This window comes from Otolemur garnettii, unplaced genomic scaffold (assembly GCF_000181295.1).
Source record: "Otolemur garnettii isolate 467f Iridium unplaced genomic scaffold, OtoGar3 scaffold00141, whole genome shotgun sequence".
NCBI lineage: Eukaryota > Metazoa > Chordata > Mammalia > Primates > Galagidae > Otolemur > Otolemur garnettii.
The window spans coordinates 3,129,049-3,155,667 of NW_003852536.1; the positions used below are offsets into that span (position 1 = coordinate 3,129,049).

The 26,619-nt window shown below is 35.6% G+C and overlaps 1 protein-coding gene across 1 annotated transcript in view; it reads right to left on the reverse strand.

The window, feature by feature from the left end:
* CATSPERE (catsper channel auxiliary subunit epsilon) overlaps window positions 1-26,619 on the reverse strand; it is a 139,871-nt gene that overhangs the window by 73,775 nt on the left and 39,477 nt on the right. The window contains exons 9-10 of the mRNA XM_023518567.1: window positions 18,900-18,977; window positions 7,666-7,769 (exon numbers count right to left, since the gene is read on the reverse strand). Coding sequence (XP_023374335.1) covers window positions 7,666-7,769; window positions 18,900-18,977 — 182 coding nt within the window. The remainder of the gene's footprint in view (window positions 1-7,665; window positions 7,770-18,899; window positions 18,978-26,619) is intronic.

The window sequence follows — 26,619 nt, forward strand, 5'->3', positions numbered from 1 at the left end:
AAGGTTCTATTCATGTCTCTTGCCCAGTGAAATATGGGATTACTGGCTCTTTTTTAGTTGATTAATTTGAATTCTCCATTGATTCTAGTTATCATGTTTTGTCCAATTCATAATATGAAAATATCTTTTCCGAGTCTGAAGGTTGTTTATTTGCTTTGGTTGTTGTTTCCATAGCTGTACAGAAGCTTTTCAGTTTAATTAAGACCCATTTGTTTATTTTTGTTGCTGCAAATGCCATGGAAGTCTTCTTCATAAAATCTTTCCACAGGTTGTTATCTTCAAGTGCTTTCCCCACACTTTCTTTGAGGATTTTTATTGTTTTATGCCTTAGATGTAAATCCTTTCTCCATTTTGCATTATTTTTTGTAAGTGGTGAGAGGTGTGAGTCCAGTTTCAATCCCTACTTGTGGTTATCCAGTTCTCCTAGCACCATTTATTGAATAGGGATTCTTTTCCTCAGTGTATGTTCTTGTTTGGTTTATCGAAGATCAGGTAGCTGTAAGATGTTAGTTTCATCTCATGGTTTTCTATTTGGTTCCAAATATCAATGTCTCTATTTTTGTGCCAATACCATTCTATTTTAATCACTGTGGCCTTGTAGTATGGCAGAAAGTCTGTTAGAATGATACCCCTGGCTTGGTTTTTATTACCAAGAATTGCCTTGGCTATATGGGTTTTCGTCTATTTCCATACAATGCAGAATTATTTTTTCCAATTCTTGAAAGTATAATGATGGTATTTTAAAGGGGCTTGCATTGAATCCATAGATTGCTTAGGAGAGTATAGACATTTTTACAATGTTGATTCTTCCCAGCCATAAGCATGGTAGGCTCTTCCATTTGTTAATATCTTCTGCTATTTCTTTTTTTAGGGTTTTGTAAATTTCATTGTAGAGGTCCTTCATCTCTTTTGTTAGGTATATTCTTAGGTATTTCTTTCTTTCTTTCTTTTTTTGAAGCTACTGTAAAGATAATTGTGTCCTTGATTTGCTTCTCATCTTGGCTATTACTGGCCTATATAAAGGCTACTGATTTGTGGACATTGATTTTATATCCTGAGATATTGCCATATTTTTGATCAATCACTTTCAGGAGTCTTGTGATTGAGTCTTTGGGGTTCTCAAAGATCATATCATTGGCAAAGAGGGAGAGTTTAACCTCCTCTGAACCCATTTGGATGCCCTTTATTTCTGTCTCTTGCCTGATTGTATTGGCTAGAACTTCCAGCACTATGGTGAATAATAGTGGTGATAAAGGACAACTGTGTCTGGTTCCAGTTCTAAATGGAAATCTTTCAGTTTTACTCCATTCAGTATAATATTAGCTGTGGGTTTGTCAGAGATGGGTTTGATCAGATTTAGAAATGTGCCACCAATGCCTATATTCTTGAGAGTGTTCTAATTAGAAAAGAATGCTGAATTTAACAAATGCTTTTTTTTTTTTACATCTATTGAGAAGATGAGATAGTCTTTGTTTTTGCTTCTGTTCATATGGTGAATTACATTTATTGACTTGCGTACGTTAAACCAGCCTTGCATGCTTGGGATGAAACTTACTTGATTATGATGAATGATTTTTTAAGGTGTAGCTGTTATCTATTGGCTAGGATTTTGTTGAGAATTTTTGCATTTATATTCATTAGTGAGATTGGTCTGATAGTCTCCTTTTTAGTTGTATCTTTTCCTGGTTTGGTATCATGGTGGTGTTTGTCTCATAGAACGTGTTGGGAAAGATTTCCTCCTTCTCAATTTTTTTGAATAACTTCTGCAGTATGGATATAAGGTCTTCTTTCAAGGTTTGATAGAATTCTGGTGTGAAGCCATCTGGACCAGGGTTTTCTTTTTGTTGGGAGACTTTTTATTGTTTCTTCAATCTCAGTTCTTGAAATTGGTCCATTCAAGAGATCTATTTCTCCTTAATTAATTCTAGGGATAGGGTATGATTCCAGGTATTGATCCATTTCCTCCACATTGTCAAAATTTCTGTGCATAGAGTTTCTTGTAATACTCAGAGATGATCTCTTGTATCTCTGTGGCATCTGTTTTTATTTTCCCTTTATCATTTGTGATCGAGATTATTAGAGATTTTACTTTTCTGTTTCTAGTTAATCTGGCAAAAAGTTTATTGATTTTATTTATTTTTTGAAAAACTAACTTTTTTGGTTAATTTTCTAAATGATTCTTTTGTTTTCAATTTCATTAATCTCTGATTTAATTTTGGTTATTTTCTTCTGCTGTGTTTGGGATTAGATTGTTCTTTTTCCAACTCCATAAGATGGTTCATAAAGTTGTTGATGCACTCTCTTTCTGTTTTTTGAATGTAGATATCTAATGCAATAAATTTACCTTTTGAGAATGCTTTTGCTGTATCCCACAGGTTTTGGTAACTTGTGTCTTCATTGTTGTTATGTTTCAGGAACTTAACAATTTCCTCTTTTATCTCTTCCTGAACCCCACTATCATTCAGCATAACGTTGTTTAATTTTTAAATTTTTGTGTAGGGATGAACATTTTTGTTGGAGTTGAGTTCCACCTATATTGCCCTGTGGTCTGAGTAGATATAAGGCATAATTTCTATTCTTTTAATTATGCTGAAGTTTGATTTGTATCCTAGGATGTAGTTGATTTTGGAGTATGTACCATGGGCTGACAAGAAAAATGTATATTGCTTAGGTTTGGGATTATGTGTTAGGCATATGTCTATTTTTTTTGTTCTATGGTCAAATCCCATTTGTTCTAGGGTTAGATTGAAATCCTTTTTATCTTTGTTTAGTTTCTGCTTAGAGGATCTGTCCATTTCTGTCAGAGGGGTGTTAAAGTCCCTGACTGATATGGTGTTATTGGATATCATATTGCTTAGACCCATCAAGGTCTGTTTCCTTAATCTAGAAGCATTTAAGTTGGGTACAAAATATTTAAAATTGGGCTTGGTGCCTGTGGCTCAAATGATTGTGAGGTAGCCACTGCAGAGGATTCCACCTATAAAGAAATGTTAGAAATGACAGAAAGGGAATTTAGAATATAGATGATGAAAACAATGAAGGAAATGATGGAAACAATGAAGGATACTGCTGATAAAGTGGAAAATAACTAAGGTGACCAGATTTTTTTTTTTTTTTTTTTTTTTTGAGACAGAGCCTCAAGCTGTCCCCCTGGGTACAGTGCCGTGGCATTACAGCTCATAGCAACCTCCAACTCCTGGGCTCAAGCGAGTCTCCTGCCTCTGCCTCCCAAGTAGCTGGGACCACAGGCGCCCGCCACAACGCCCGGCTATTTTTTGGTTGCAGCCATCATTGTTGTTTGGCAGGTCCGGGCTGGGGATTCGAACCCGCCACCTTAGGTGTACGTGGCTGGCGCCTTAGCCGGTTGAGCTATAGGCGCCGAGCCAGGTGACCAGATTTTAACATTGGTAAAGCAGAACACCATTGATGGGGGGGTGGGCTGGGGTGGGGGCGGGGCCTGACAACAATGCAAACTTTGATAAGCAGTTCTTGATAATCACTTCTTAACAATTATTTGTTATTATTACAGTTTAACATTATAAAATTAACAAAAATAATATAAAACTCATATCCTGGTGAAATAGTCACATGGCAGCCAAAAACTGTATATTCCCTTACTGTTCTCCCGCCTGTTTGTGCATTCTTTCCAAAAATCAGGACTATTTTAAAACGCCGTGGGATGCAAGACAAATTGTTAAAAATCGGGACTGTCCCGCCAAAAGCAGGATGTCTGGTCACCCTAAAAATAACCAAAAAGAGATCCAAAACCAGAATCAAATTAGAGATGAATGGTATGAAGAATATAGAAAGGATATAGCAGAGCTGAAGGAACTGAAGCAGTCAATTAGGGAATAAAAGATACAATAGAAAGCATCAACAATGGATTAGAGCCAGGTGTCTTCAAACTACAGGCCACATTCAGTCCCCCCGAACATTTATCCGGCCCACCGGTTGTTTTTGCCATAGCTGCCTGTCCTGCTTAGCAGCTGGCTCGTCCTGGGGCCCTCAGTCTGGCCCTCCAATGGTCTGAGGGACAGTGAACTGGCCTCCTGTTTAAAAAGTTGGAGGACCCCTGCCTTAGATTATGCAAAAGAAAGAATCTCAGAGGTAAAGGACAAAGCTCTTGAGATAACTCAGATAGTTAAAGAGGCAGAAAAGAAGAGAAAGAAAGCAGAACGTTCACTGACTGAATTATGGGAGTCTATGAAGCATTCAAACATATGAGTTATAGGTATCCCAAAAGGGGAAGAAGAATGCCCCAGAGGAATGGAAGCCATACTAGAGAATATTATAAATGAAAATTTCCCAAATATCACCAAAGATTCTGACACACTCCTTTCAGAGGGATATTGGACCCCAGGTCTCCTCAACTCTAACAGAGCTTCTCCAAGACACATTGTAATGAACCTGTCCAAAGTCAAGACAAAAGAAAAGATTCTTCAAGCTGTCAGGAGTAAGTGCCAGTTGACCTACAGGGGCAAATCCATCAGGGTAACTGCAGACTTCTCTAATGAAACCTTTCAAGCCAGAAGACAATGGTCATCTACCTTTAATCTACTTAAACAGAACAATTTCCAGCCCAGAATATCTCAAAGAAAATATCTCAAAAAATATAGTGAAAAAATAATCATAAATGAAATTAAAATGTAATACTGGAAAACATTCACTTAGTGCCAAAGAAAACAGTAAACAATGAATAGAGGAACAAAAACAGAAGTAACAAATGCAGAAAAGAAAAAGTCAAATGGCATAACTAAATCCAACTATATCAGTAATAAATTAAATGTAAGTGAACTAAACAGTTCATTCAAATGGCAGAGGTTGTTTCCATGGATTTTAACAAAAGAAGATCCAACTGTGTACTGTCTATAGAAGATATATTTTATATTCATAAATAAAAATAGACTGAAAGTAAAGAACTGAAAACGATGTATCATGCAATGACATGGAATGGCTATACTAACATGAGACAAAATAAACCTTAAAGTATAAAGTTAAAAAGGAACCTTTCATGACAAGATGGTCTGTCCATCAATAAAGAATAGCAATTATAAACATATATTAGTTTAACAACAGAGACTTAAAATCCATGAAGCAAAGATGATAGAAGAAGGCAAAAAATAGGCAAAAATAGACAATTCAATAGTAATAGTTGCAGATTTAATACCCCATTTCAAAAGTGGATAGAACTAGCAGAAGATCTAAAAGGAAACAGAAGATTTGAACAATGGTATAAACCATCTAGATCAAGAGACATCTAAAGAACACTTCACACAACAACATTAGTATATATATATATGTTCTTCACAAGTGTATATGGAACATTCTCTAGGAAAGATGATATGTTAGACCATAAATCTCAATAAATTTCAAAGGACTGAAAATCTACAAAGTATTTTCTCTGACCATAAATAAATAAAATTTAAAAATCAATAAAAAATTAGAAATTCACATTTATCTGAAAATGAATCAACACACTTTCAAATAACCAATGGGCCAAAGAAGAAATCACAAGAGAAAACAGAAAATGCTTTGAGATGAATGAAAATGAAGACACAGCACACCAAAACTTATGAGATGAAGCTAAAGCAGTACATAAAGGGAAATTATTAGCTGTAATGACTATATTTAGAAAAAAGAAAGATTCCAAATCAATAACCTAACCTTTCACCCTCAGGACACTAAAAAAATAAGGGCAAATTTAACCAATAGCAAACAGAAGGAAAGGAATAATAAGTATTGGGGGAGAAATTAATAAAATAGAGAATAGAAATAGTAAAAAGCAATGAAAACTAAAGTTGGTTCTTATACAAGATCAGCAAAATTGATGAATTTTTAACTTGAGTGATGAAAAAAAGAGAGAAGATTCAAATTACTCAAGTCAGAAATGAAAGAAGAGAAAATATTACCTTCTCCCCGCCTCTCCTCTTTCCCCTTTATCTTGGGCTGTAGTTGTAGAGGAATTGAAGGATTGAATGGCAGGTCTATTTTTAGATCCCTAAATGATCTCCAAATATCTTTCTAAAAGGAATGTATTAGTTTGCATTCCCACCCCCAGTTTACATGGATGGAGCTGGAACACATTCTTCTTAGCAAAGTATCTCAAGACTGGAAGAAAAAGTATCCAATGTACTCTGCCCTACTATGAAACCAATTTATAAGCACCCTCAGTTCCATATGAAAGCTATAACCCAACTACAGCCCAAGATAAAGGGCAAAGGGGAGGGGGAGGGGAGAAGGCAGGATGGGTCGAGGAAAGGTAATTGGTGGGACCATATCTATGGTGCATTTTACAAGGGTACATGTTAAATTTACTAAGAGTAGAATATAAATGTCTTAACACAATAACTAAGAAAATGCAGTAAAGGCTATGTTAGCCAGTTTTATGAAAGTATTTCAAATTGTATATACAATCAGCTCATTGTTCCCCATAATTGCATTATTGTACACAGCTATCATTTAATAAAAAAAAAAAGAAAATTATTTACTTAATTTTTGGTGAATCAGCAAGAGACGGTGATCATAGTGGTGATGGGTGAAATCAAGAAATAAATGTTTGTAAAGCAAAAAATTTAAGGGGTATCTCCTAGCACCATGATGTTCTAAAATAATCACAAATATGGTGGCTCCTGAGTGCTTTCATTGTTTATTATTGTGCATTTATATGATTATTGCGTACTTTACAAATTTTATTTTATAATAATTTGTATTCATTCATTCATTTTCCACCCCACTTATTCAAGTTCAGTGTTACAGGTGACTAGAACCAATTCCAGCCGCTGAGAGCTCAAGATGGGAACCAACCCTGGAGAAGACATCATTCCATAGCGTTGTGCACTCACATTCTCCTATTGTTTGTTTTTTCTCTCACTAACTGGAAGGTCACTGAACATAAGAACTTTCTCTTTAGTTGTAAGCATCTTGCCCTGTCCCTTAAGAAAAGTTGAACAAACCTTGTGACAACCTACCAGGTTTAATAGTAATAACTTCTCAGGTAGAAGTTGTAGGGTGTGTGGTTGTGAGTGTATGTGCACTGGTGGTTAAGACATCCATCACACCACTATGGCTCACTTTTATGAACCAGCAGGAAACATTTTTTTTTTTTTTTGAGACAGAGCCTCAAGCTGTCACTCTGCATAGAGTGCTCTAAAATCATAGCTCACAGCAACCTCCAATTCCTGGGCTCAAGTGATTCTCCTGCCTCTCCCCCCAAGTACCTGGGACCACAGGCACCTGCCACAATGCCCAGCTATTTCTTGGTTGCAGCCATCATTGTTGTTTTTGGTGGGCCCGGGCTGGATTCGAGCCCATCAGCTCAGGTGTATGTGGCTGATGCCTTAGCCACTTGAGCCACAGGCACCCAGCCCAGCAGGAAACATTTTGATACATTTCCAGGATGGCCACTAACCTGAACGAGGCTCTTGGACTGAGGGTTAGGTATTAATACAAATTGTAGAAATAAAATCCAACAGTCTGACTGGCATTTTCTGAGTTGGTAATAAATTCTGATTATCACATTTTTTTGTATTTCATAAAAGAAGGCACTTAGAAATTACACATAAGATACATTCCTAAAATTACATAAAGTTTTCATTCTCTTTTAAGTTACTATTGTTCTGGAATTTTAAATCAGAAATTTATAGTTGAAATTAAAAAATTAAATACCCATCATCCAATGCTTTTGGAAGATAAATTTTTCTCTTCATAATTGTATATATTGTAGGCTGCTGTCCCAACGTATTCAACTGTGTGCTGAGTACTATGGAATTCTGTAACAAACAAAATAGAATTTTTCTTTTAATTATTTCCATAGTCAAAGTATTATGAAATGACATGATTTATTGAATGTTTTATGTTAGTTAAGACATTGTTCAAATTTGTAAATTTATCATATTTTTAAAATTTAGCTTTGTTTTTTCTATGATACAGCTACCTTTCCATTAGAATTTTATCAATTACAAATAAAGTATATTACAGTTTTCAACATGCCCAAAACACCATGAACAATCATAATCCTGAATAATCTGAAACTATGGAACCCTTAAATAAATAACCCTAGTTTTAGTGCCAATGAAATACATAATGGTGTTCTAAAAATTAATCTGTTAGAATTCTTTCTTCTTGACCTTGTCTTCAAAATAACATCCTCTTTCAAGGCAGGTTTCAAATGATACCAGGAGACTTTAAGAATAATTCTCTTAGAATTCAGATAGATCTGGAGTCAGATACGCTACCATTGCGCCACGAGGTTGCCTGAATTCAGATAGGTCTGAAAAGTTCCCTTTTTATTATGACATACAGAGAGAAGTTGAAGTTAACTATAATTATTCTTAATAAGATATTTTTATTTATTAATTTATTTTTGAGACAGAGTCTTACTGTCACCCTGGGTAGAGTGCTGTGGCATATTTCACAGCAACCTCAAACTCTAGGGCTTAAGTGATTCTCAGCTTCCTGAGTACCTGGGATTATAGGCACCAGCCACAATGCCTGGCTCAATAAGGTATTTTTAGAATAGAGGCAACTGACTCATTTCGAGGAATTCCTAAAATTAAAAATTAGATAATGAAGGGCAGTCTAATGAAGGGCAATTCTATAGCTTTCTTCTGTCCTAATCCTCCAATAATGCTCTTATTTACTTTTTTTTTGAGACAGGAGCCTCAAGCTGTCCCCCTGGGTAGAGTGCCATGGCATCTCAGCTCACAGCAACCTCCCACTCCTGGGCTCAAGCGAGTCTCCTGCCTCAGCCTCCCAAGTAGCTGGGACCACAGGCACCCGCCACAACGCCCGGCTATTTTTTGGTTGCAGCCGTCATTGTTGTTTGGCAGGTCTGGGCCGGATTCGAACCCGCCACCTTGGGTGTACATGGCTGGCTCCTTAGCCACTTGAGCCACAGGCGCCGAGCTGCTCTTATTTACTTTTCTAGAAATATGCCAACTACCCACAAAGGAACCTTTGAAAATGCTTTGATGAATTCAGTAAGGGTGTAGTCATGGGAGTCGTGGGTATTGTCAAATAGAACCTAACTTATTTTGAGGAGTAGGAATAGTGGTCAGGGGTGACCTCTCTGAAGAATATACATTTAATGATCTTTATAGAGTGGTGGTGGGTTAAATTAAGAAATAAAATTTATATATATATAATTTTTCTTCTGAAAATATTATTCAGTCTTCAGAATTGTACATACAACTATCTTTCATGTAACTGCAAAAATAAGAGTGAAGAAAGCCTTGTTAATGTAGCAAAGAATAAGAGAAATAAAATATAATAAATAACACAAACAAAAAGATAAGAGAAAAAATACCAAGAAAAATTAAGATAATCATATAAACAAGCTTAAAAACATATTTTTCATTGAGAAAATAATTCATGGTCATTAAAAATAATTTTATACATATGGAAGAATTATCCCATAAAAATGATCAAAAAGATAAAAGCCACATTTAGTATATTTTCTTCAGATTTATCAAGTGTGTATACTGTTACCTATTCAAGTTATCACATGTTATTACAGTCTACATTAATAACATTTTAAATAATATTGATATTATTATTGATATTAATAATATGGATATTTTGTTGGTTTTATTTTTTAACTATTGGCAAATATAATTCCTATAAACATAAACTAATATACATTCTTTTCTACAGCTGATTATTTCTTTGGTAAGATTGTTGGAAGTGTGAGTATTGGGTTAAAAGTTATAAACATTTTAAAAACTCTTAATATTACCAAAATTATTTTGAAAAGGATTATATATCACTTTATTTTATTCCTAATGATTATGAAAGACCAAGTTTCACAACATTTTTGCCAATCTTTTATTGGCAAATAATAATTATTTTTAATAATAAATATTTTTGAGACATATTGGCTGGAGTATCACATTGAGTAGAGTGTCATGGCATCATAGCTCACAGAAGCATCAAAATCTTGGGCTTGAGCAATCTTCTTGCCTCAGCCTCCAGAGTAGGTGGGACTACAGGTACCTGCTACCATGGCTGCCTAGTTTTTCTATTTTTAATACAGACAGGATCTCACTCTTGGTCAGGCTGGTCTTGAACTCCTGAGTTCAAGCAATCCACCCACTTCAGCCTTCCAGAGTACTAGAATTACAGGCACAAGTCACTGTGTCCAGCCTATTTTTGATAATATTTTCCTAAACATAGCATCAATATATGACTATATACATTGTTAAATTTAATAAACATAATTCTGTTTATCTACCTGATTTTTTGGTAGCATCTTATACATTGGGCTAATCTTCCCATAGGAATCACTCTTACTTGGCTTCCATGTTAACATTTTCCTCCTGTTCCAGTGAAGGTCACCAGGGGTTTGGCTTTAGATCTTCCTCTCTTATCATGGTATATTCTCTTCCTAGATGATCTTATGTACTCACATGGTTTCAAGTGCCATTCAATTCCTATACAACTCCTCAAATTGTATAGCTCAGATCCCAAACTTTGTATCTAATTCTAGATCCATGGACTAGACTAGTGTTTTTAATCTTGACTTCTTAAAAACACTCCAAATTAGTATGTTCAAATCTAGACTTATTCCTTAGAGCTTTGCTTTTCAGACCTACATTTATAAATATTTGTTGAATGCATATAGAAAAAAATCTTACCACTCAGAGTATAGCTCTCTCACAAAGCATCTGTGAGAGGAACATTCTAGAGAAAATGAACCAGTTACCAAGTCCCTGAGGTGGGAGAAGAATTACTCATTTGCCTGAAGACTCACCTGCCTACTGGAAAACCACTCGGAGTTCCAAGGACCAGCCTGCCAAGGACCTGCCATCACTGATGCCTGTGTATGCTGACTGTGAGCCCAAGGACCAATATGCCTGGCCTGCTGTTGCCACCATTGGTGCCAAGGACAAACTGCCTAGCATACCTGTCCTCAGCAAATTCTAAATACAGCTTCTACTAACAACCATAGCTTACGCCACTGAGAAACTCACAGACACCTCTGGCACTGATTACAGCTGATGAAATCATACAAGACTACAAGACTGTGACTACTCAAAATCAAGGCAAAGTGAACTACCAAACTAATACTACAAAAATATCATCTATAGGAAAAAGTTTTCACCTATAAATGTGCCTTCCACTGGACTCTGGCGTTCCCAGCACCCTATGTGGATTTTGGGGTCCCTGTTGTATATTCCCCTGCCATTCAAGGACTCCCTTCTTTCTTCACCAAGAAGCACAGAATTCTGCTGTGAAATGTTACCACTCCAGAAAGCCACCAAACCACAATGGTAAATAATAAAAGAAAAAGAAGGCAATAAAAGATATACAAAACAATTAGAAAATAATAAACAGAATGACAGAAATAAGTTCTCACCTATAAATAAGAACTTTGCATGCAAACAGATTAATTTTCCCTCTAAATAAACATAGACTGGATGAATGAATTAAAAGAATAATCCAACTATACACTGACTACAAAAAATACACTTTACTTGTAAAGACACACATAGGTTGATAGTTAAGTAATGGAAATCAAAAGTCAGCAAGACCAACTATACTCATATAAGATACAACAGACTTTAAGTCAAAAACTGTAAAAAGAGACAAGGACATTATATAGTAATAAAGGCATCAATTTAACAACAGAATATAACAATTCTAAATATATATGCACCCAATCACAGGAGTAATCCAATATATAAAGCAAATAATATTAAATCTAAAGAGAGAATAGACTTCAATATAATAACTGTTAGGGACTTGACTTTTTCTTCACTCATTGAATTTTTGTTTTGTTTTGTTTTGTTTTGTTTTTATTGTGGGGGATTCACTCAGGGTACCTGAAACCAGGTTACACTTATTGCATTTGTTAGGCAAAGTCCCTCTTATACTTATGTCTTGCCCTCAAAAGGCGTGTCACACACAGACTCCCACCCTCCCCCTTTTCCTCTCTCTGCTCTTCCTTCTCCCACTCCCTTCCTTCTTCTCTTTTTCTCTTCCCTCCTCCACCCCCCACTGTGTACTAGGTCATTAATTGTCCTCATATCAAAATTGAGTACATAGGATTAATTCATGCTTCTCCATTCTTGTGATGCTTTACTAAGAATAATGTGTTCCACTTCCGGCCAGGTTAATACAAAAGATATAAAGTCTCCATAGTTTTTAATGGCTGAACAGTATTCCATGGTATACATATATCACAGCTTGTTAATCCATTCCTGGGCTGGCAGTCATTTAGGCTGTTTCCACATTTTGGCAGTTGTAAATTGAACTGCTATAAATAGTCTAGAGCAAGTGTCCTTCTGGTAAAAAGATTTTTTTCCTTCTGGGTATGATGCCCAGTAATGGGATTGCAGGATCAAATGCAAGGTCTAGCTTGAGTTCTTTGAGGATTCTCCATACTTCCTTACAAAAAGGTATTAGTTTGCAGTCCCACCAGCAGTGTAAAAGTGTTCCTTTCTCTCCACATCCATGCCAGCATCTGTAGTTTTGAGATTTTGTGATGTGGGCTATTCTTGCTGGGGTTAAATGATATCTCAGGGTCTGGACAGTGCCTGTGGCTCAAAGGAGTAGGGCTCTGGCCCCATATACCAGAGGTGGCAGGTTCAAACCTAATACCAGCCAAAAAAAAAAAAAAAAAAAAAAGATATCTCAGGGTGGTTTTGATTTGCATTTCTCTAATAATTAGGGATGATGAGCATTTTCTCATATGTTTGCTAGCCATTCATCTATCTTTTTTAGAGAAAGTTCTATTCATGTCTCTTGCCCATTGATATATCATTGGATCACTGGCTTTTTCATATGGATTAATTTGAGTTCTCTATAGATCTTAGTTATCAAGGTTTTGTTAGATTCAAAATATGCAAATATCCTTACCTGTTGTGTAGGTTGTCTATTTGTCTTGGTTGTTGTCTCCTTAGCTGTACAGAAGTTTTTCAGTTTAATTAAGTCCCACTTGTTTGTTTTTGCTGTTGTTGCAATGGCCACAGAATTCTTCATAAAGTCTTTCCCCGGGCCGATATTGTCCAGTGTTTTTCCTATGCTTTCTTTGAGAATTTTTATCATTTCATTCCTTAATTTTATGGTGATGCCCCCAGCTTTTTTATTCTAAGAACTGCCTTAGCTATACAGGGTTTTTCTGTACCTCTTGTAACCTGCAACACATCTTCTACCCTACTTTTTAATCTAGCAATTGTTTTTACAGCAATCTTCATACATTTATGACCTGAAAGTGTCTCACTTGATTGTAAGATCATGAGTTTCTTTCCTTCTGTAGTCAAGGCAGATCCGTCACTGTCTTGGGCTACCCAGGGAAACCTGCTCTGCATGTACACCTGCACAACTGGGAAGTGCAATGGCATTCACAAGCCATGGGGGATAGGAACAGCTCTGTTCCTTTGTGAGGTTAACTCTGAGGCATATTCTGTTTCTCTGGTGGACAATTTTTAGAGCTATTCTACATGGCTCCTTGGAGGGACTCAGTGAGAATGAGCTCCAGTGGTCTCCAGTAGAGATAGCCTAAAAGTTGGATTTCCCTTCTTCTCTCTTATACTTTTCTCAGTCCTCCACTCTTATCCCTGGTAGCACCTCCAAAAGTAAACTATCAGCACATCATAAGCCCTTGTCTTTTAACAAAGGGCTTTGTTTTCTGGGGGACCCAGGCTAAGTACAACATTTTCAAAGGACAAGCAGGCTGAAAGGTAATGTCCTAATAGCAATGATAGAAGAGCCCGTGAAAGAGTATCTTTAAGTGTTGAGACACAAAAACTGCCAACAGGCAACTAAGAGGAACAAAAAATAGGAAGAACAAACCTAAAGCAAAAACTGAGAATTATCAGTGACTACATTAAATGTAAATTGACTTAGTGCTCTAATTAAAGACAGGGTGCCAGTCTAAGTGAAAAAGTAAAACAAAAATGAAAATTCAATTTCATAGCATTTATGAAACACATTAAAAAGTGAAAACAAGAAATATTTGTACACCCATACAAATACTCATGCAAAAAAAATCTGGTTTAGTTATGTCAATAACAAAAAAATAAATTATAAAGCAAAGCAATTCTAAATATAAATGTGATCTTTACTTCATCACTTATAATAAAAGGTTAAATAATTATAAATCTGTATGTACTTAATCACAAAATTAAGAAAATTTTTAAGGAAAAATAGATAAACCTACATAATAATGAAAACAATTAACATATCTATTTTAGTTAGTGACTGATAGAACAAGCATACAAAAATTGAAAAGGATATAGAAGATTTAAACAACATGATTAACAAATAAGACCCAATGGACATATATTGATTTGGAGTAAATAAATGTAGAAAATAATTTTTTCAAGTATACCTTGACGTTATTTACAAAAAAAGGCTCTATATTGGATGATAGAACAAATCTCAACAAATATTGAGGATTGAACTCATACAAAGTATATTCTTTGACCATGATGCTATTAAGCCAGAAATCAATAAGAAAAGATAATTAGAAAACTCCCACTTATTTGAAAACTAGAAGCATACATCTTTAAATCTCATGGGTTAAAGAAGAAATAACAAAGGATATTATCAATAAATAATATTTTGAATGGAATGATAATGAAAATATTACATATTAAAACTTGTGAAATGCTGCTAATGTCATGCTTAGAGGGTAATTTGGAGCCCTAAGAATGTATATTAGAAAATAGTAAGAGCTGGCATTTTATGAGTTAAGCATACATATGAAGAAGTTTCGAGGAGGGCGGCACCTATGGCTCAAAGGAGTAGGGCGCTGGCACCGGTCCCATATACTGGAGGTGGCAAGTTCAAACCCAGCCCCAGCCAAAAAAAAAAGAAAGAAAGAAAGAAAAAAGAAAAGAAGTTTTGGGGAGAAAAGGCAAAATAAACTTAAAGAAAATTGATGAAGGAAGTAATAAAAATAAGAGCAGAACTTCACAAAATTTAAAAAAAGAAATATTAACTTTTTTCATGGAAAAGACTAGTAAAATTGATAAACCTCTGGCAAGACTGCTCAAGACAACAAAAAGGAAAGAAGGCACAATATCCAATACCAGAAAGGAAAAAAGGGACAGCATCACAGACAAATTCTGCCACATTAAAAATAAATAGAGTGAGGCCAGCATGGTGGTTCATGCCTATAATCCTAAAACTCTAGGAGGCTGAGGCAGGAGGACCTCTTGAAATCATAAGTTTGAGGCCAGCCTGGGCCCCGTAGTGAGATTCCATCTCTAATGAAAAAGAAAATTAGCTGGGCATGGTGGTGCATGCCTGTAGTCCTAGTTACTAAGTTGGCTGAGGCAGGAGGATCACTTGAACCCAGGAGTGTGAGGTTATAGAGACCTATGATAAAGCCACTGCTCTCTAGCCTAGCAACAGAGAAATAAATAAATAAATAAGATTACAAAATTTTGATTTTGAAAAATTTTATACCAAAATTTGAAAATTTAATTAGAATGAAAAAATTTCTGTTAAAGAAAGTAATGTATCAGAGTGGCTTTAGAAAAACTAAAAACCCCAGTGCTGTTAAAGTACTGAGAATGGACAAACTTCTAAAGACTTATCAAAGTAGCTTACCAAACTGACTCAAATAGAAACAGAAAATCTGCCTAATCTTATAAACATTACAAAGTGTAAGAGTTAAGAGTCCATCTCCTTTTTTTTTTTTTTTTTTTTTTTTGAGACAGCCTCAAGCTGTCCCCCTGGGTAGAGTGCCGTGGCATTACAGCTCACAGCAACCTCCAACTCCTGGGCTCTAGCGAGTCTCCTGCCTCCACCTCCCAAGTAGCTGGGACCACAGGCGCCCGCCACAACACCTGGCTATTTTTTGGTTGTGGCCGTTATTGTTGTTTTGGCGGGCCTGGGCTGGGGATTCGAACCCACCACCTTAGGTGTACATGGCTGGCGCCTTAGCCAGTTGAGCTATAGGCATCGAGCCCCATCTCCTTTTAAGTGTAGATCCATTGGAAAGTTTTAAGAAAATGATATGGGCAGTGCCTGTGGCTTAAAGGAGTAGGGCACTGGCCCCATATGCTGGAGGTGGCGGGTTCAAACCCAGCCCTAACCAAAAACTGCAAAAAAAAAAAAAAAAAAAAGTGGTGATATGAAAATGTCCAAAACTTTAAAATTTATAAACTTTAACAACCCAAATAGTCATCGACAGAATTGATAAATAATGTGATATTTGAAATAATGGAATGCTATACAGCAAAGAAAATAAACAAAATATAGGTATATAAAATATGGATAAATCTTACGAACATAATGTTAACCAAAAAAAAAAAAAAAAGCAAGATGCAAACTGTATATAAAACATGATCCCATTTATATAAAGTAAAACAAACAAATCTCAATAAGCTGCATTGCTTAGGAATGCATGTAGTAAACTAAAAAGTAGACCAATTATTATCATAAAATTGAGAATATGTTCATACAAGCACATAAGGGCCTTCTTTATTATTGTTAGTGTTTCATTTCTTGATGGTGAAAGCTATTTACTTTATAATTATTCCTTAAACTCTGTATTTAGCTTTTTTTTTTCTGTATGATACTATGATTCACATTTAAAATGTTAATAAAAGGGAAAAACAAGCAAAGCTCTGCACTTTCTAATATTTTTTAGTCAAATTGCACAAAACATTTATCCTGTACCCCATCTCTGAGCATCATCCCACTGTGGTCCTCTTTCCCTGGTGTGGATGTTGGGAATGGGTTGAGGCTCAGGGAAGGAATTAATGAGATGAAAGACAAGGAGGGGTTGATGTTCAAAGATAGAATAAAATACAGGAATGAGTTAAAGACATGAGATTATTTAGAATTCAAAGTCAGGGATGGTTAAGGAAGAGAATGAAGAACAAAGAATCAGGGATAGAATTAGGGGTTGGATGTCTGTTAAGCACATTCCTGGACAATTTACACTTTGCCATGGCTACTTTGTTGATGTTGATTAAAGCTGTATCATCAAAATAACCCCCTCAAACTGCTCACATAAAAAAAAACCTGACTTGGCTCAGCATCCGTAGCATAGCGATTACAGCACCGGCCACATACACCAGGATTAGCAGGTTCAAACACAGCCTAGGCCAGCTAAACAACAATGACAGGTGCAACAAAAAAATAGCTGGGTGTTGTGGTAGGTGCCTGTAGTCCCAGCTACTTGGGAGGCTGAGGCAAGAGAATTGCTTGCAAGCCCAAGAGTTTGAGGTTGCTGTGAGCTGTGATGCCATGGCACTGTACTGAGGGTGACACAGTGAAACTCTGTCTCAAAAATAAATAAATAAATAAACCTGACTTGGTCAAGGCTGGCATCCTGGAGGCAGTTGATACCTGACTGGAGACCTAAAACATGAGTAGAAGTTATCTAGATGAAGAAAAGGAATGGACAATTGGTGTAGAGGGAACAACAAAGACACAGATACATGGAACGGCAAGTGTGTACAGACAGCAGAATACAGCTACTGAAGGCAAGACATGTGGAGACCTGAGGCCAGAGAAGGATGGTAGAACCAGGTATGAAGGGCTTTGTATGCCGCGTTAAAAGCTTAAGTGTTAAGAAACCATGCTGTTCGTCATGGAGAGCCATAGAAAGGTTTTAAGGAGATTACAATGTCATGGATAAACATGGAGATGGAAAAATGCAAAGTATAAGATATGTATGCATTGGGTGGCGCCTATGGCTCAGTGAGTAGGGCGCCAGCCCCATATACCAAGGGTGGCGGGTTTGCACCGGGCCCTGGCCAAACTACAACAAAAAAATAGCTGGGCGTTGTGGCAGGCACCTGTAGTCCCAGCTATTTGGGAGGCTGAGGCAAGAGAATCCCCTAAGCCCAAGAGCTGGAGGTTGCTGTGAGCTGTGATGCCACAGCACTCTACTCAGGGTGACAAAGTGAGAATCTGTCTCAAAAAAAAAAAAAAAAAAGAAAGAAAGAAAGAAAGAAAGAAAAAAGATATGCATGCATTAAATAATGTTAAAATGTGCATATTTTCACTTTAAAAGATTAGAAACTAATTTAAAATCATGCTTAAAGTGTTCATTAATGTATTTTATTCCCTTTAAAACTGATTAATTACCATGTTAAAATAATTAATCAATTGCTTGTCATTCTTATTTATCAGTCCATCCCTTGGGAATTTGATTACCATGAGTCAGGATAACATGCTAGTAAGAATTAGATCTTGACTTATTAAGATGTAAACGGTCCCACAAGAAACTAACAGCCAGCTAACTCTTTCTAGACTTATCTTTAATATATTAATATTTTAATTGTAACAGAAGACAAGAGTTAAATCTTGAAAAATGTAAATTCTAAAAAGTAAAAGAAATAACTTATTTATTCACTGTGTTGCACCTTTAGAAAACTGATTTGTTTCCAAGTGATAAATGATTCAATCAGGGATTAGACTAGTTTTTGGAGAAAGGCTTCAGAATAGATGCTCAAATAGCATCTTTAAAGCACTTGAATGGTCAGGCCCCCTTCATATGTAATGAGGTTCATAGAAAATATGGAATATTCTCAATAGGAGTTTGAAAGAAAAGTTTATAATTGTAGAGATAGAGCACAAGTTCAAAATCATTATAATGACTAAACCAAAATGGACAATGAAAATGTATTTCATTAGCTCCCGGCAGCTTACAATCCTATCAACTGATTATAAATTATTGACAGTCCTTAAAAAAAAAGTCTTTATTTATTCACTGTGTTGTACCTTTTTATTATTTCATTAGCTCCCAGCAGCTTAAAATCCTATCAACTGATTATAAATTATATAAATATTATTATTTATTTCATTAGCTCCCGGCAGCTTAAAATCCTATCAACTGATTACAAATTATTGACAGTCCTTAAAAAAAATTATTGACAGTCCTTATAAAATATTGACAGCATACTATTTTATCTATGAGTAATAATGTTTCCACCTACTCGTGAAGGTTGTTCTGCTTTCCGTTGCAACTCACCAGGATCTGCATTTTCTGGATCATATACCCATATAGTGATAGCCTATAATATAAAATGTTTGCATTTATGTACATTCTGTACAAATTTCAATTTTATTTGTAGCAAAATGAATAATAAAAATATTATTTATTTAAAAATTTTCAGTTATCCCATTTTTTTTTTTTTTGAGACAGAGCCTCAAGCTGTCCCCCTGGGTACAGTGCCATGGCATCATAGCTCACAGAAACCTCCAACTCCTGGGCTCAAGCGAGTCTCCTGCCTCTGCCTCCCAAGCAGCTGGGACCACAGGCGCCCACCACAACACCGGGCTATGTTTTGGTTGCAGCCGTTGTTGTTTTGGTGGGCCCGGGCTGGATTCAAACCCGCCACCTTAGGTGTATGTGGCTGGCGCCTTAGCCACTTAGCCACAGGCGCCGAGCCTAATTATTTAAATTTTAAACTAAAATGAAAACCAGAAACCCACTACCCCACCCAAGAATATCTTATGAATATCTTTCATTCACCTATATAATTTAATTTTGATTATTTTTGAACTTGATCATCCCATAAAGAGCTCCTTAGGAATTTTTTTTTCTTTTGACATTTATGTAACTAGGATTCATTTATGTTATTTCCCATAACTAAGCTCATTATTTTCATTGCTCTTTAAAATTCATCATGACTATACCACAAATTTTTCAGTGTCCTGTTAATGGGCACTTGGATCCTTTCTATTTGGGAGAAGTTCTGCTATAAAAATTTTTGAGAATAGATCTTGATGAAGAGCTTTTCTTGAGTTTGCACTTAGTAATGCAATTCTTGAGTTAAAGAGTATGTGTGAATTTCTAAGATAGTGGAGAATCAGTTTTAAAAATGGCTACAACTTACATCCTTACCAGCTCTTTGAACACTAGAAATATTAGCTGTTTAGTGTTATCTTTGTTGTAAAATTTTTTTATCTCCCTATTGTCAAAACTGACTTTGTTTATAGTACATTTGTAATCTGAAAATTTTAATTTTTATAGTATCAATCATGAATGTACTTTACTTATAGAATTTAGGACTTCCCTTTATTCTATAAGGTTCTCACTGTCAAGAGAAGACTCTCTTTTCTTGTGGGCAATTGTATTTTTTTTTTGTATATAGTGGGAGGATTCCTCTTTTATTTTCTTCTAGGAGGATAATTTATTATGCTGTATGACACCATATAAATATTGAGATATTTTTACAATTAAAATTGGACTGTATTGGAATCCAATTAGAATTGTATTAAAATTTTAAATTAATTTGGGAATAATTTATATTATGAGATTAGGTCTTTTTATGAGATTAGATGCTATCAACTAGATCTAATTATGTCATTCAATAAGATGTGAGTGTGGTTCTTAATACAGGTTGTTTTCCTTTATTGCTACTATAAAGTTTATAATATTATACATTTCTTATTCTTATTTATTACTGGCACCATTTGTTCAAACAACAAAGATAATAGTAAGTATATATGTCCACATACTGACTTTAATTAAAGTAGACGTATTTCATAATTTATAACAATTACTATTAGCTGCTTGGTAAATATATGTTTTTTATTATAATTAAGTAGTTCCTTCTACAATTATTTAAGTAAGTGAATGGATTACAAATGTCTGGAATTTTAATTTACTGATATGAATTCTTTTTATTGTGCTGATAAAATGAGTATCTTTGTCAGTTTTCCTGATACTGAATCAGGAATGTTGCATTCTTTTTTTTTTTTTTTTGCAGTTTTTGGCCAGGGCTGGGTTTGAACCCGCCTACTCTGGCATATGGGACTGGCACCCTACCCTTTTGAGCCACAGGCACCGCCAGGAATGTTGTATTCTTAGCAGACTGGTCCTTTTCAATTTTTTCTTTTGCTACATTGCTGGATTTCATTTGCTAATACTTTATATAGAGTTTTTGTACCTACACATACAAGTGTATTGTTCTACAGTTTTTTCATTTTGTTTTCCTCCCTCCATCCCGCTCTTTCTTCCCGCCTTCATTTCTTTTTTTCTTTGCCTATTTTCAGTATTAAAGTTGTTTTGGATTCAGAAAATGAATTGGTGGAACTTTCTTTCTTTCTTTATGATGGGGGGATATTGTTAGATACATACAATATCATAATTTTTCTTCTTGTAGGCAATTTCTTTATTATAAAATAACTTCCTTCTTTATACCTATTAATGTCTTTAATCTTCACAGATTTTTATTTGATATTCATATTGTTACCCCAGTTTCCTTTTGATCGTTCGCTTCCTTTTCATTTTCCCTTTCTTGAGGTAGGATCTTGCTTTGTTGTCTGGGATAGTGTGCAGTGGCATGATCAAAGCTCACTGTAACCACCAACTCCTGGGTTCAAGCAATCTGCCTGGCTCAGCCCCCTCGCCCCCCACCAAGTAGCTGGGACTAGAGACATTTACCACAATATCTGGCTGATGGTTTTTATTTTTTGTAGAGATGGGGTCTCATTACAATGCCCAGGCTGGTCTTAAACTCCTGGCCTGAAGTGAGTAGCCTCAGATTCCCAAAGTGCTGGGCTTATGGGTGTTAGACACTATACCTAGCCTGTCTCCTTTTCTCTCCAAATTTTGTGTTATTCTTTAACTATAGTATGTAACTTCTATAAAATTCAAATTTCTATAGTTTCTGTCATTTAGTAGGCATGTTTAATCCAATCACATTGATTTTTGATTACTGATTTACCAGTAATTGAAATGATTTTTTAGTGTGTATGTGTTTCAGACAGAATCTTACTCTGTTGCCCTGGCTAGGGTACCAGGGTGTCAGCCTAGCTCACAGAACCTCAAACACTTGGGCTCAAGAAATTCTTGTCAGCCACTCACATAGCTGGAATGACAGGTGCCTGCTAGAACACTTGGCTAATTTTTCTATTTTCAGCAGAGACAAGGGTCTTGTTCTTGCTTAGGCTGGTCTCAAACTCCTGACATCAAAGGACCTGCCCACCTCAGCCTCCCAGAGTGCTAGGGTTACAGGTGTGAGCCACCATGCTCAGCTTAGTTTTTCTATTTTTAGTAGAGGTGGGGTCTCACTCTTGCTCAGGCTGGTCTCAAGCTCCTGATCTTAAGTGATCTTCCCACTCAGGCCTCCAAAAGTGCTAGATTACAGGCATGATCCACTGCAACTGGCCAGGAATATTTTTCTATTTCTGAATTCCATATAGTTGTGAACAGGTCTTGTTTTTGTTTCTATTTCTACTTTTATCTTTCTCAATGTCTTAAATATTAATTTAATAATCTTTCACATGAATCTTACCATTAGTTTTGAATAGTGTAAACTTTCTCTATCTTTGTGTCTCTGCTCTAGGAAATTTGTTTCTTTGTGGTTTATACCTTTTATTTTAATGTTTCATTGCTTGCACAGCTATTTTGTGTTTATTTCTTGGGTCTACCTCTTGGGTCTACCTCTTGGGTCAAACCTCTTGGCCAATTAAACTAGGATGTTCACCTGGAAACTCTTGTGGCTAATTCCCTGTTTAGATCCAAGTGATGTATTGTTTCTTTGCAATTATACCAAGCCAGTGTGTAGAGCTTCACTAGTCTCCATTTTACAGACATGGATACATTTTACAGACTTTCATAACCCTTAACTTCACATAGGGAGATTATTTTCAGCTCCCTCTATTCCCTTAGGCTGAAGATTTCTTTCCTATTCCTATAAATACACTAGAGCCTCCATACTGTTCTAATACAATATTGCACTCTGGCTTTGAGTTCCTTAAATTATTTCTGACAGCCAGAAAATTTCTTTTCTCGCTTTTAAATTCCATATATGCACATGCACTTATATTCATGTAAAGGTCTGTGTGGAAATACTAGCATGAGACACATAGGCATATATTTTCTACAGGCATTTCTATGTGTTTTGAGTGAGAAGGAAGTTATTCTGCATTATTTAGGGCTGTGATAATATATTTTACTTCTGGAAATTCACTTCTATTTCCTTCTTAAAACTCCTAATTCACTGATTATATTCTTTCTTGTTTTAGAGTATTATTACAGCCTTAAAAATAAGTTAAACATATCAGTATTTTTGGAATGGAAATACTTATGGACGCACAGGCTCATTCAACCATCTTGATCCATGATAGGCAGTTTATTATTTTTTTACTATCTCTTCTTGCCATTAAAGCATTGCTTTTAAAAACTTATAATATCTTTCTAGAGCTGTAATTTCTAAATATTATCATCTTATTTCTATTTTTAACATTTTGAATATATCTTTCCACCATACTTCTAATGATCTTCCATTCTAATATTTTAAAACTTTTTTTTATCTTAGACCTCTCCAAAACTCTTAAAAATTACTGGGAATCTGACCAGGCACAGTGACTCATGCCTGTAATCCTAGCATTTTGGGAGGTCAAGGTGAGAGGATTATTTGACACCAGGAGTTCAAGACCAGCCTCAGCACAAGCGAAACCTCATCTCTACTAAAAATAAAAAATTTAGCTGGGTGTGGTGGTATGAACCTGTAGTCCCATCAACCTGGGAGTCTGAAGCAGGAAGATCATGTGAATCCAACAGTTTGAGAAAGCAGTGAGCTAGGATGATGCCACTTCACCCTAGCCCAGCTGATAGAGCAATATCTGTCTCAAATATTGAAAACTTATTGAGAATACTACAAAATTTTTGTTTTATCTTGGTTAGGTCTATTGACATTTACTGTATAACAAATTAAAATTGGGAATATTTAAAGACATTTATTTTCAAAACTATATGAACCTATTATACTTAACATATTTTTATTTAAAAAACTATTTTTAAAACAAAAAACTAATAAGAATGGCTATTTACTTTTAAAAATCTTTTAATATCTGTATTAATTAAAGATGAATAATTATCTCTGCTCCTGCAGTCAAGATGTTGGTGGTGAATCTGTGCTGTTTTGGTGGAAGTATATGGGGAATAATATGTTTTCACACAGATACATGGTTGGAAAAGAGTGAATTCCTGATGAATCTGCTAAATAGGTTTGATAGAGCCTTAGCAGTCCTCAGAATATACCTTAAGTACCGACCACTACTCTAAGCAAATTTTATTGCAAAATTAGTATGAAAAATTCCTTATCTGGTAAATGTGAAAGATAAGGGAGGATAAACATAATAGGAATATATAAAAAGTATAAAAAATTTAAAAATACGTTACCAGGATTGTACGGCCTATAAAACTGTAGGGAAAAAGAGGAAATATATTTCAGTAAACAGTATGTACAACATTAATTGACTATTCTACTTTCTTTATACATGTTTATAATTTTTTTAATATTCTTTTTATATTCCATTACAAATATTTAAACAATTAAAGGTTAAATGTAAAAAAAGAAAGAAAAACAACCTACGTATGTCTATTTATTTGTCAATACATTTATTGATTCTCATTCAACATCACAGAAAGCTTAGAGTGGCCTGAATCTGCATGCTTCCTTAATAATACTGCAAATTCACATAATCGAAGTTAAATGATATTGTCATTCCACATTAAAAAGCCTGTAGTGTTAACATGTTTTAATTTATGTCAAATACAAATTCATCTTTCAGCACTACAAATCTTTCATTCACCAGTCATAAAACAATGTTCATTTGTCTGTTTAGTTATATGTTTTTTAGAAAGCTGTTTTTCACTTTGAAGTTACTTGTATTTTTTTTATCTATATAATCTCTGAAAGTCAATACTTCAAGGCTATATTCTTATATTCTTCCATTTGCTGACTGCTGTACAGTGCCTCACTCAGTGCCTTCCTATTCTCTATTTTCTCCTATTCTCCTCCTCCTCTCTCTGCACAATGCACAATGAAAATAATCTTTGAATCAGTAAATGAACATGCAGTGATTTTCTGAAACCATATAAGGAACATAATGTACAGTGTCATATGTCAGAAAGCTCCTAAAAAATGGTATTATAAAGTTTAATAGGTAAATTGTGCCCAGAATTCAATGAAGTCCAAAGTAATCAAAAAGACATCTGGCTCCAGAGCTGATATGTTCTGCCTGGTGTTATGCTACTTCTCAGAGGCCCAGGAAAGGAGAAGTCACTGAGTGAGTTACCAGTGCGACTGGAAGGGAAAATTTGAAGGTAAAAGGAGAAATGTAAAGTAAGAAGAGCTTTTTGGTATTAATACAGTAACCTTGCAGAGAAAAAGTCATTATCAGCTGATGTTAAAGTGACAATCTTGATTTCTGTGGAAAGACAATAGTAGCAGTATTCTGCTGGATCTTCATCAATTTGCTTTGCTTTCCTGAGTTGGTGCACAGACTGAAGTGTAGAGTAAAAAGAAGGCACAAAAATCCAGGGTTAAACAGACATTTAAGGTAAGGATAGATGACAGAAAGGCAAAGAAAAAAAGGGATAGATGACTGAAAGAAAATCATTATAGAAAACAGAGATAGGGGCAGCGCCTGTGGCTCAAAAGGGTAGGGCGCTGGCCCCATATGCTGGAGGTGACAGGTTCAAACCCAGCCCCTGTCAAAAAAAAAAAAAAGAAAGAAAGAAAGAAAGAAAACAGAGATAGTAGTAGATGAATAGTGAAGGAAGAAAAGGGTTTCAGTAAGAAATGAGTGATATTCACTATTAAGTCTGGTTCAGAAGTCGAGTAGTAATAGGATCCCCCCTCCCAAGAAAAATTCCATTAAATTTAGTAACTAACTTCAGTGACTTCAGATAGAGGCAGTGAGGGAGAAGGATGAAGTAGAAAAGTGTGACATGCACTTGGGAACGATGGCAGTTTGAGCATGACCCTGTGGATTCTTTTTTCTTCCTATTCTCTATTCTAACCCCTAGGAAAGAAAGAAGAAAGCGAGAGAACTTAAATGTTAACTTGGTATTTGTTTCATGAATTCTCCTCCTTAGCATCAGAACTCTGGTTTGGGAACAGTCAATAGGTTTAGAGAGCCCAAGGAAAGAGGCGGTGCTCAGAAAGAGCCCTGCGGGCTGCAGTATTTGTCTTGGAATTCTTAACAAATTTATCTTTGAACTTGTGCCGGAAGTGAAGTGTAATGGGACTACCAGACATGCAGTGCGGATGTGAAGCTGTGGCTGAAGCATGTCCTGCCTCCTGCTTCCATTCTGCCTCTCTGAGCAGGATTCTTTACCATTCATTCCTCCACGTTCTGACACTGTGAGTCCTGATCAGCCTTCCTCCCCTTACTGGGGTCCACACACTGCCTTTTCCTTTGATCTGGGTGAGGGCCTAGGTTAAGGTGACCAGATGTCCTGCTTTTTAACAATTTGTCCCGCGTCCTGCGGCATTTTAAAAAAGTCTCGATTTTTGGAAAGAATGCACGGCAAGCTAGGGAACAGTGGGAGAACAGGAAGGGAATATACGGTTTTCAGTTGCCATCCTATTTCACCAAGATAAGAATTTTATATTATTTTTGTTAATTTTATAATGTTAAACTTTAATAATAACAAATAATTGTTGAGAATTGATTATCAAGAACTGCTTATCAAAGTTCGCATTGTTGATCCGTTGTTAGAAATAGACCACCTTAATGAACAATGGCATTTTTTGGCATTGGCATTTTTGGCATTGGCAACGACGAAAACATTTTTAACTGTCTCTCAGATGATACACATTGTACTGCGTGCTAGTGCTAGTTAAACAAGTGATGTCAACAAATCAGCTATTCAGATAATTTAGATAAGTAATTTATTTATTTATTTCATGA